The sequence below is a fragment of the Idiotropiscis lumnitzeri genome, chromosome 1, assembly GCF_059441095.1.
Source record: "Idiotropiscis lumnitzeri isolate Australia: NSW breed Sydney's pygmy pipehorse chromosome 1, RoL_Ilum_1.0, whole genome shotgun sequence".
Classification (NCBI taxonomy): domain Eukaryota; kingdom Metazoa; phylum Chordata; class Actinopteri; order Syngnathiformes; family Syngnathidae; genus Idiotropiscis; species Idiotropiscis lumnitzeri.
In genome coordinates this window covers 16823877-16836056 of record NC_142391.1, presented here as the reverse complement: position 1 = coordinate 16836056, position 12180 = coordinate 16823877, and the positions used below count along the sequence as shown (strand labels likewise).

General features: G+C 40.8%; 1 protein-coding gene across 3 annotated transcripts in view; it reads right to left on the bottom strand.

Moving 5' to 3' along the window:
• The window catches only part of rbks (ribokinase), a 32807-nt gene that overhangs the window by 12588 nt on the left and 8039 nt on the right, over positions 1–12180 (bottom strand). For 2 of the 3 annotated variants that reach the window (XM_088292796.1, XM_088292967.1), the window contains exons 3-7: positions 10882–11014; positions 9595–9658; positions 8599–8661; positions 6461–6628; positions 1457–1548 (exon numbers count right to left, since the gene is read on the bottom strand). In XM_088292796.1, coding sequence (XP_088148922.1) covers positions 1457–1548; positions 6461–6628; positions 8599–8661; positions 9595–9658; positions 10882–11014 — 520 coding nt within the window. The remainder of the gene's footprint in view (positions 1–1456; positions 1549–6460; positions 6629–8598; positions 8662–9594; positions 9659–10881; positions 11015–12180) is intronic. The other variant, XM_088292880.1, reaches the window with a different exon arrangement.

Genomic DNA, 12180 nt, shown 5'->3' with positions numbered 1-12180 from the left:
GCCCGCCCTCATACGGAATATTCCTCAGCCATTTGCGGTTGGCGTTAACATGCGAGCTATGAAAAGCAGGATTTCTGACATCCCCTTCCTCTCCCAAACACAAAACCAACGGCGGTCCAAAGCCCGTACTGCAACATACAGTACTTATGTGCACTGCTGCCTGATGAAGCTTGTCGGCAAATAGGCCTCCTGTGACATCAAGAGTGACTGAGAAAGGCACGCCATTGTCTAACCGGCTGAGTTCGGCATTGGGAAATTAAGCGTCTACCGGTGTTTAAGGTAAATTAAATCCATTTGTGTAACCTCTATTGGCTGGCAACCAGTTCAGGGTGTGCCCCGCCTACTGCCCGAAGACAGCTGGGATAGGCTCCAGCACCCCCGCGACCCTTGTGAGGAGAAGCGTCTTAGAAAATGGATGGATGGGTGTGTGACCTCTTTCTTTGCAAACATCCCATGCTGTAATGTGGAGACCCACAGCCAATATTTGTACAAATGAGTTTTTATGGCTAAATTTAGCGACAGCAGCTTTTAATCAAGTGCGTTTTGTAGTCCGGAAATGACTTTATTTGCTAGGGGCGATGATTAGTGATGTTAAGAGGAGCTGCTGTGGAAAGTGTTTAGCCACATTAGTTAACCTGCCGCTTCCGCTGAGCTGAAGGAGCTTCCAGCACCGTCAGATGCACTTGGATGCAGTTTTTTATACTGAGGCTGGAACTTTTTCAACTTCTGCGTAACAGGGGCACATATAACCAAATACGGACAAACTGGAACATTTGACACAAAACATGTTTTTCTTGAATAGATTTTCCACCCTTGCACGCTCCACTTTAAAATGGCCGCTGCAGGTTTTACTCTTTTGCCATCACTCCCTTTCATGTCCGCACACCTGGCTGTACGTCGTTTTTCTGCTCCGCGACGCTACATCAAATAGCAGTTCACATGAACCCTCAAGGCCTGATTGACTAAGCCAAAAAGCACATCTGCCCTGTTTTTGTCATTACAGTGATTCCCAGCTAAGCACACCCACTTTCACTCATCTGTCATCACCCAACCGCCAAGGCGTGGGATACCATGACCGTAAAAGGGTTGGCAATACCGATTCCCATCGTCACACCATAATGTTTGCATGTACTTTATGTCTAAAGGATACAGTGACGCTATTGATGTGCGAGAAGAAGTCACGATACAGGATATATATTGCAGGTGAATCACTGTGGAAAGGTGTGTATGCGTGGGCTCTCATAACTTCTGGAACCCCCCTGGGGCCACAATGATACTGCACCACTGATAATGTATAAGTTACATTTCTCGAAGCTTGCAAGACAAATGACTATTGGGAGTTTGTTAAACATTATAAAAGGTTCAGATTACTAGAAACTGTTAAAATGTCAATTAATGGCAAAGCATAATAAAAAAAAAAAATAAAAAAAAGGAGTATGTCTGTGTGATTCATCACCTCAGACTCATTGCAGCAAAACACGTCAGAGAGTCGATAGAAGTCAGGGTCCAAGTCAGCGATTGCCGGTGCCGGGTTGAATATTGTCGTAACTGCAATAAGAAAAGAGTCATGTTATTATTATCACATTTGGATACATTCTCGTCATGAAGTTGTACTGTATTCATTTACAATCTCTTTTGTTTTCTTCCATATAGGTCAAGCTGCATAAAGAATTTGTGGCCTGGAGCGAAGGTTTATGGAATTTAAGTGGGCTCATTCATCAGCAGTGTCACAATATTTTTTAAAGCATAATAGATTGAGGAATTCCTTGCTAATTGTTACTGATAAAGTTTTATTGTCTGACCCAAAAAAAATCGGTCGTTGACCAGAATCCCAGAACAAGTTTTGATCTACTTGTTTGTTTGCTGCTAAAGGTTGAGGTTACATTTGCTCCAACATGGAACACAAAATTAAGCATAAAATGTATCCAGATTGTGATAAATAATTATTCCACGTTGACATTTTCGATCTATGCACTCAGTACATTTCTAAAATTAAAATAATACATGCGTGTTTTTCAGAGTTTTAAAAATGACCTTAATTAAAATTTCAATGCAACAGAACTAACTAAGCTTCTGCTGGTGATTGCTCACCCAGAGAAAGCTCAAGTTGAAAAGCTTCTATAAAAAGGTATATTTTTAAACGATTAAATTAGCATTGAAAAAAAAAAATACTTGGAAACTGGCTGGTTGAAATAGCCCAAGATCTGGAGACGTAACCCTTGCATTTCCAGGGGCAGCGTGAGTGTTTGTCAACAACCACGCCACGCAGTGCCAATGGACATGTCAAAATGCGAATGAGATCCACTGTGACCTTTTCTGTTTATATTTAAGAGTACAGCGGAAAAAATTCTAATCCTCTGTACGTGTCGAACAACAGCCTGATGCATATTCATGAGCAGCAGGCATTAATGCATCTAATGCCACGATTTCTTTGTATGAGTGGGGATAAGCCCAGCTTGACGCAGCGATTAATTCGCATCCCGCTGCATATAAAATAAAGCCTCATATGTATATTCTAGGACGGCAATATCAAACTCGGCGCTGTACAAGTGTGTACCCAGTTTTTGTGAGTGTGTGTGTTTGCGTGGGCAAAGTGGAGAGCATCTGCGTGGGTTTGCATTGGGATTGGGCCACCTGGCGCTTTGAGGTTGATGTTAGGTGGAAATAATGGCTACCACTTCAACACACACAATCACAATGATGTCAGACGCGCGTGACATGTTCACTCTTCAAAAATATTGGAACAGTTAGTCCAATTAGTGGGATCCAAACAGGTCTTTTTATAGACACCCGCCGTTACAAACGAGTTTGTGCCATTGTGGAAGTGAACACAGCCGACTTGCTTTCCGGCCAGTGGAAGCGGCTCCTCTCATTTTCTTGAAATTCAGTGCAGAAGAGGCGTGGGGTCTACATGGCGGAAGCATAAATGGACTCGCTGGAGTACATGGAGGAGATCCACATGTGCAAAGTATGTTTATAAGGAACTGAAAGAAGATCTTAACTTGCGGATGATGAAAAGTTGATGAAAAGTATGCACTGTATTTTCCGGACTATAAGCCGCTACTTTTATCCTAGATTTTGAACCATGCGGCTAATACAACGGTGCGGCTTTTCTTTCACCAGTAGGGGCGCTCTATAGTTCAGAAAATACGCTAAATAGATCTTGATTTTTTTTTCCTCTTGGATCTGTTCTGTTTTAATGAGCAAAGTAGTTGCAGTGTTAAAAGGTGCTGTTTTAACAATCTGTTTATGTACCTCTATGTGCATTCACAGTACAAAATCGCTCTGCACATGCAGTAAACAACAAATTTTGTTCCAACAAATGAAATTGCAGCTTGCAGTCTGGTGTGTCTTGTATATTGTTTTTTTTTTTTTTTCCAGGAGGAGTTGCTGCGGCTTATATGCATGTGCATCTTATAGCCTGGAAAATACGGTAACCGCTAATTAAATAAAACAGGGAGGGCCTTGTTTGCCATGTTGCCTATTTCTAAATTTGTGGGCTGTATTCTCAAGTATTAAACCGGTTTTACTATTTTTTTTTAATTTTTATTCAGCATAATTTTTTAAAATATAAAAGCACTTTTTACCCATCGTTGCATTTTGTTACGAAAGTTGGGGAGCAATTCGCGCCAAAGCCATATGCAAACATCATCTGCTGGCTCTTCTTTTATTGGCTGTTGCTTGATGATGTTGCTTCTGTGGGACACACATTGAGAGGACTACAACTCCCGGACTGTTTGACCTTCTCCTCTTCCGGCTAATGGCTATGCAATAATATCAAAATAGATACATTGAAAATCAACCACAAAGGCTCGCGTGTTGTAATTATAGTTCGTTTTATAAACGTAACAATGTAGTTTCTGTTAGTTTTCGATTTTTTAATGCTAATAAAAATGTTTTTTTAAATTTTTTTTGTTTCAATTATTTCATAGTGCCCCAATCCTTACAAGTCTTTGGAAACATTTGTCTGCTAATTTAAAGAAATGTGCAATCAAACTGATTAGTAATCATAATGACCCCAAACCCAAAGGCGTTCATCAGAGGTCAGAAGTGGTTTTTCTGACCAAGTCAAACTCCAGACTTATACCCTACGAAGCATGCATTTGACACTCCGATCTTGTTTCACCTGGTCAAAAGTCTAGTCTACTTTCTGATACCGAATTGACAGGTGCACAGGGGGCATGTCATAAAAAACACCCTCTGTCCTCTGGAACATGCAGCGAGGAGCAACGCGGTCTGCCAGATTCCCACTCGACTTGCCCTGGCACAAACAGTTTTTTCACGGAGCACATATGCGCCTGTCCACGGAATTAGGGCCTACTTTTTACTTTTTACATATTTGAACCATTTTATTTGTTCTTTTCCAATACATTCATTCATCTACTGTGTTCAATCGCAATCAATGCGATCGTTATCGCTATTTGAATTACAAAAATGTTACAAAATATCACCTCAAATTGTAAAAATCTGGACATTAATAATATGATCTTAATAATGTTGTTAAAAATTTAGAAACACAAAATCTTAAGTGACACAAGAGTAAAATTAATAGCGATGAAAATCACAAATCCATGTACTAGCCTTCCTCATATTGTATGCTCATGTTGTCAATAGTATGAAATCATGGACCAAAGCAAGGCGTGTGTAAAAATCTGATCTTCTTCTATCTGTTCCTGGATCTTCCATCTGTGCCGTGATCACAGTGTTTGCGCCAAGCGTGATATTTTCAGTGTTGATGGCAAAAAAAAAACAAAAAAAAAAACGAAAGACCCTAGCGCTCATGAAGTGTGCATATAATAAGCACATAAGAGACTGCTAAGGATGGAAGCTAATCAATATGCAGGCAAGTGTGGCTTTTGTGAAATCTCAAATGCACAGACGCAGGACAAAATCTTCCTAGCTGATGTTAGCATCATTTTAGGGAGCATGCCAGTCTCAGGTTGCTCTCATTTACAGTCCAGGTGCCAGTGAAAGTTTTGCACGTAAACAGAGCAGCCTAGCTCATGGCACAGATGTTGAAATTCTGGGATGCACACTAACTGAGTCACGTCTGCTAGGTTCAACTCTTCATGCGTCAAAGATTGCGTGGAGGTGTGGCAAATAATGCTGACAAAAGCTTAGACAGAGTGGTAAAAAACAGATACTTGTTGCTCATTCAAGAAAAACTGGGACTGGAAACAGGAAGATGCCTCGTACACACTAATGAGTCATCACTATGTGCGCAAAAGGGTTTAAGTGGCTGTAATTACATTTGTTGTTGAGAAACAGCACAAAGAAAAGTAAGTGGAGGTGGAAGACAGGTTGAAGGCACAGAAAAACAGAAACCCGACACATTTCTGCAGTTCTCTGAATTCAATTCATGCCATTATCTAATTAAACAACAAATATGATTTTCCCAAAGTCTTACTTGTAGGTTATCTTGTCAACTGTTGGCATTTACAGTATATGTTCCCTTAAGCGACTGACATTTGTGAAATTTGAGCAGTACGTCATCCTCGGCGTCATTAAAGTCTTCATTGCCAAACACATTAACACCCATTCTCTTCGGAGAATTGCATTTGCACAACGCGGCGGTGCCACCACGTCGGGGTGGCCTCTTTTCCAAGCTCGTTCGCTCTCCTCGTCTCTCATGCCACATGGTCGGCCTAATCACGTGGTATGGTAAGAGAGGGGGAGCGAAGTGGAAGAGTGTGGCGCGTTCAGCGAGGCCATCTGGGTATCCCATCTGCAACATAGTTATGGCTGTGACGTTTTCGTCCTGGCAGTGCCCAGCGATCGATTACTAGTGATGAGAAGCTCCCCAGACGTCTTCATGACGCCGAGGGCTTCTAATAATAGGACGCTGCTAAAGATGACAAATTTTGTAACCTGGTCACCATGACAAGGAGCAAGGAGACACAGGAAAGCAAACAAGTACCCTGGCGGTGCGATTGACGTACGGATTTGGAAATTGTCGGATGTGGTTAGTAATAAAATATGATTAAAGAAGACATTGAGCATTTTTTTCCCATAATTTAAAGTAGTTCTCGGTAGTCTTAGTGACATGTTGGTGAGACGCTTCTTCAAAATGGCTCGGGGATCACAAATTAGAACACACTTTATACACACTATGTCTTGATTTGCTGAAATCAGGTCATTTTAGTTGACAGCCTGTCTTACGTGAGTCAGTACTCATCCTGTTCCATAAACTGCCGGCGCAATTCTGATTTTCATGCACGCTGTAGTAGCTATTTCAGACAGTCAAAGTGTTTTTACGTATGAAGACAGCAATTCATACACTTTGGTGTGTGTATGTGGCAGCTGGATACACAGCCAAACACAAAGACACATTGCCACCACAGTGACAACATCAATTGCATGACTCTTAAGACAGTCTCGCTTTTAGCTACATGCTGAAATGTAAAACCGTTTGTTCAAATCTCCAAAGCTGAAATCACACAGACAGTCGACATCCACTGACCTTTATTCTCCTGAGCCATGCGTAACGCCTGCAAAGAAGTTTGGGGGGAAATCTCAAGCTGGCAAAGCAGTACTTTTGCAGAATTGATGGCGGTACGAGCATCCTGCAGCTCCAACTTGCTTAGCAACATATTGGCACCGGCCACAATCACAATGGCATTCTCACCTGCTTGGAGACAACCACACAGATTTGTGAAGATGACAAAGTATCAACACTCTCTGAAATATGAATGATGAGACATTGCCAAACAGTGTTTTTCCATGCACACGTTGGCTGTCAAATCAGAAGGATCAAAATCAACTTACAGTATATTTGGCTTTAGAAGTGGGCAATATGTACAGTCATGTTCTTGTGTTCAGCCATCTGTGTTCTCATCACTCGTCAAGAACAAATTTAATGAATTGCATGTATTGCCCAATTATAACTCCAAAGATTTGAAATACAAGTGGGTGAATGTAAAAAAATATTAGTTTTAATTTTCAGGACATTTGCAATCACGCTTTTGTATTTCCTTTTTAGCATCGTAGGGAGTCGAAACCTACTACAGGTGACATTTGGCTAAAGGTAGATTAAACCTTGGATTGGTCATCAGTTAATCACTGGGCACATGAAGTGACTATAAAAAGTCCACACACCCCTTTTAAAATGCGATTTAAAAAAAAAGGGAGAAATTTCAAAACTTTTTTTCTAGTAACGCTATCGAAACAAAAATGGTGAAAATAAATGCCTGTATCTGTAATTTTATTCTCATTTAAAGGTGATAGGTTTCTTCTTTTTTCTATTCACTCTTCTGCACCCTTCTTCTTCTCACTCCGCAGGTTTTCAATGGGGGTGAAGTCTGGTGACTGGGCATGGGAGGAGCTTGATTACGTGTCTGGTGAACCATTTCTAGAATTTGTAGTATGAGGGTATGCTTCTGCAATAAAAAACTCCGTTTATTTTGAGACTTTTAACACATCTTAACCAGCGGTGCCATTAATCATGGAGGGCACTGCATATTAATAATAATCGTGGCCAGTCAGGGTCCAAATACTATCAGAAGTACTGACCTACATTTACTAACTCAATTGTAAATGTGTTCCATGAAATTGCATTCATTCATCGCCAATAATCTATTCTCTTCATTTTGTAGCATTTCTCTCGGCTGCACTGCTTTCAATACGTGTATGTGAATTTATTAATTTATGTCCAGTCAGATTTGAGTCTCTTACTAGCACTGTTTGTGCTTCCATGGCATTCGAATCTGCTTTCAAACCCAGGGCCTTCAAAGTAAATAATGCTGGTTGATGTCATTTCAACTACAATAGCAACGGGTATGTTTCATTCACCAATCCGATTTCAAATTCACGGCACAATCACATCAGAATTTGTTTATGTTGTTGTTGTATTTTTTTTTAGTTAGGCCTATTTCAACCTGCAAAACACAACCACATTGATCTGCACGCATTAATACATGCAGAAATAAATCTGATATAGGATAAAGATACATTTAAGAAAATACATTTCGTGACTGAAAACACGGATAGTAATATATTGGCATAGTAAAAATTAACCTGCAGTTCTAAACATGGTACATGAAACAGAAAATGGATGGACAATGTATGGTACACATCATCACACACAGGTGAAAAGTAGCAAAAAATATACACGTATGCAATATTGAATGAAAGATGACCTTAAAGATTTTTTTATGGCACTGGTGCACAATGACTCCTTGGGGGGAAAGAGGTGCGCTGTTGCTGAACACCATCACGAAGAAGATGTGAGCGACAACAGATAGATCAATGACCTCTTGCCTCAAAAATCTCACACAATTTTTAGCAATTTAGAGTAAAAACTTACTGATAAATAATATCACAATGATTAAGATTTGTATGTTTAAAAGATAATATGCAACATTTGTGTGTTTTGGCCTTTGGCACAGGAGGAATTGACCGGTAATCAAATCACATTTTTTGTTTTAGTAAATTAGAATACACTGATATACATGCTTGGATCACTTTTATGTGTTTGAGAGCATTACCTGATAATTTATTAAAATGAGAATATGCGTGTCTTTGTGCACACGACTTTAAGTGGATTATAAGTGCTTTTAAGATCTCAGCTGTGGGGAGTTGACTGGTTTCAAAAGCCTTTACCTGCATCGTTCACAATGATGGAGGCAACGCCTGTGGCTGCATCGGAGGTCTGGCCAACAAAGCCTAAGAAAGTGAGGAATGATGAACGAAAACAAAAAAGCGTCACAATACCAAAATTCTGACTTTGATTCTGAAACTGTGTTTCATTAGCTGCAAATTTACAATACAAATACAACTTTATTTATATGGCTCATTTCACAACAGCTGGAGTTGTCACAATACAAACACTATTGATTAATTACTTGCCTTGTCAAAAGCAACCCGTCAGCAACAAGTTTTTTCATCACAAAATAAATCACACTGGTTTGACTTGCACAGTATTTGAAGGCAAGTTGTTTAAATGTGTCACATGTGCTAACCTGTTGCTCAAGCAAGGTGTTTGGTCACTGTACTGTACTTGAGGTTTTCCCTCCTCTAGCTTGAGTAGCTTTGAAGCATACTTTGCTTTGTCGTGTCTGTCGGCTAAGCAAGCAAAACACTTGCAGATTTGCAAGCCTCTTTTGAGGCCATTTCTTTTCTCTGTCTTGCACACGAGGCAAAAAAGGAGGATTGCGCGGTGTAGACGCACAGACTGGTGCCTCCGTCACTTTTAAAACACCGGGACTGAAAACACGTGTTCTCGTGCTAGTTTTGACGGCAAGATATTGTTGTCGATTTCTAGTAGCTACGGCATTTCGATTACCAAATTGTTTTGCTATTTTTTTTCTTGAAGCTTTTGATTGTTAAAGCAAAAATTGCAAACTTCTAGTCCACTCTGGACGCCAAATGTTACACATCGGACCACACTTATGCACTTAATGAGCATAAGCTATGAACACTAATTTAGGCGTACAAGCATAATTTTGTTGCAACCTTTTTAGAAACTTTTATTTAGTGCGCCTCAAACTCAATGTAAGACGAAACAACATCCCAAATGTAAACTGAAAAGTGTGGCTTGTGACGATATCTTGGGAATCAAAATTTGGCATGTGATGGTATGAAAACACTCCTGCTTACCTGTGAACACGCCATTGTCCTTGAAATTCTGGATATAACGGTCTCCAAAGGAGTCGTTACCAACCTAGAATAGATAGAAGACAAAACGATTACAACAAGGAAGGTGTCAAGCAGGGTCAGACTTGGTTAGCGGCAACGTTTGAAAAGTGTATGCTTAAATCTCAGTTGGGTTGGATTTTCGTGTGCCCTGCCAGCATACTGGCATGGTGCCGCCGCCGAAAATGAGCAAAAACGAACACACAAAAGTCAACAAAAGCACACACGCGCAAACACATGACCAGCTGCGCCAAGCCTTGAAGACACGATTACCCCGCCTTTACGCCTCTTCATGCCCACCTCGCTTCATTTTCCTTTCTTCCGTCCACATCTGTAGCTACTTTGGGTTGTGGAGGGGGTCCCCACCTTGGCCTGAGGCACCGACTTCGAACCCACGCTTTCCAAAAAACATGCCAAAATACGGGTACTTGTAGCTGTCTGTGATGATGGGTTGGGCTGGTATTGGCTGCTTGGCCCCATCCTCTTTGAAGAATGGCCTTCTGTCTTGGATGTTTTTGATAAGCCAGAAAGTCTATTTTTGGGTTCTCCCCATGCCCGGAGAGCTCCTCCTGTGCTGGGTTGTTATCGATCGGGCCTCTTTGTTCTGACAGAGGTGGGGCTCCGGTGCTTTAGTGCTTGGGTTGAAAGGCCACACTATGCTTACTGATCGGAGACTTTGGGTTGTGTCGTATGGGAATAGGCTTGTTTGAAGGCGTGCAAGAGTGGGTGGCGTATGCACGCAGTCTGATATTGATCAAGAGAAAATGAGACATGGAGAGTTTACGCCATAAAATGAAGTTTTGGGAGTTGCGAAAAAGTTGTCCGATTATAGTCGCGTGTTGTGTGAATGCCGTAAAGAGCAGCCGCCGTTTATATACAGTTGCTGACTTTGTTGATTTAGCAATCCATGAATGATCATCTATAGCTCCAATGTTACCCAGTCGAGCACAGACCAACCTGTTCAGAAAAGTGCAAAATAGCCACGTGTCTGTTTGGTAGTTGACATTGTACGGACTAGCTGCTTCGTGGAGGATGACGGACAAATGAGTGGTGTGATTATGAAAATAATGAAAATAAATTCCTTGTGGTGCACCTTCCTCCAGATCCTCACTAAAAAATGTACGGTCTATAAAGCTTTCCAGACTTTATAACTACAGAACCCAGTTCCATGCATTCGTCCTACTATTCACTTTTTAACTATGCCAAAATGATTATTGTGGACGGTGGATAGTTTCCCGGTAATGTGCATACCTTGGCGACCATTGCGGTTTTCGCCCCCAGTCGTGCCGCTTGTATGCACTGGTTGGCCCCTTTTCCTCCAAAGCCAATGAAGAAGTTGTGACCTTGGATGGTTTCCCCTTCTTTAGGTAGCCTTGGTGACTGGCTGAGGGTAAAAACAAAAAGTACTGAGTGCAACCACAAAGATAAGTTGTAAATGTTCATGACTTCACTTTTATACAGTATGTGCTGGACTAGATTATTCACTGGGACGCTTGGGACACAATATTTAAGAACCAACTAGTTCTATACTTAAAGGGGAAGTCAACTCCCCCAAAATATTGGTAAATTATATTTTCTATGCTCCTTCACTCGTTTAAACTCAGCATTCTGATGAATATCGCCATTGCGGAAAATATGAGTTAAGCAGTAAAATTGACCAGTCTTTAAGGGCAGCCATTTTGCCACTTTCTGTCGACTGAAAATGTTGAGATGACCGGGGATCAGGTAACAACCAATCAAATCTCACCTGTTTTCTGAAGCTGAGCCACAATTGAAAAACATGAAGATTTTACTGCTTTACTCATATTCCGCAAACACAATATTAATCAGAACGTCGTGTTTTTACTAGTGAGCATGAACAGAACATATTCTTATTTAGAACATTTTGCGGTTGACTTCCCCTTTAATTATAAGTTTTGGAGGAAATGGCATGAGTACTTTTATTATTATTTAAGACACTAAAGTTGTTTATCTGACATTTTGTTCTTTCATACCGCTCCCGAAAAAAATATTTAAATTTTTAAAAATTGCCTTCACATTTAAAACACCACCTTACCCGGAAATCTATCAGATTCAGATACGACCTGTCCAAATTTGCCAAATGATGGAACAAGCGGAAAAGTTGGGTGGATGTCAAACTTGACATTGGCATCAGTAATAGCTGACTCATCAAGGTTAGTTTAAGTATAGCCCCTCTCCTCAAATGTTTTTTTTTTTTTTGCCACAGGTGTGTGCCCTTACAAGCTGTCTGTCCTCCTCCAATCATAGAGAGACTATAAAGTGAGTAATATAGACAAGAGACAACAGTCTTGTCATGTATGCGTCAAGACATTGTGGTTTGGCCTCAAGCCAGTGGTGCCACAGAGCCAAAGGATCTGCGGTTGGGAAAATGTTGTCATTAACTTGTTTTCCCCTCTATTGTTGGACTTTCTTTCCGACATAAGTATGTGTGGCTACATTTGTTTGACGCAGGTGTGCTATATTACAGTAAATTCACTCAATCCCTGCAGTTCCAGTAACTGAGACAGTGAGAACACTAGAGGTTGCTAT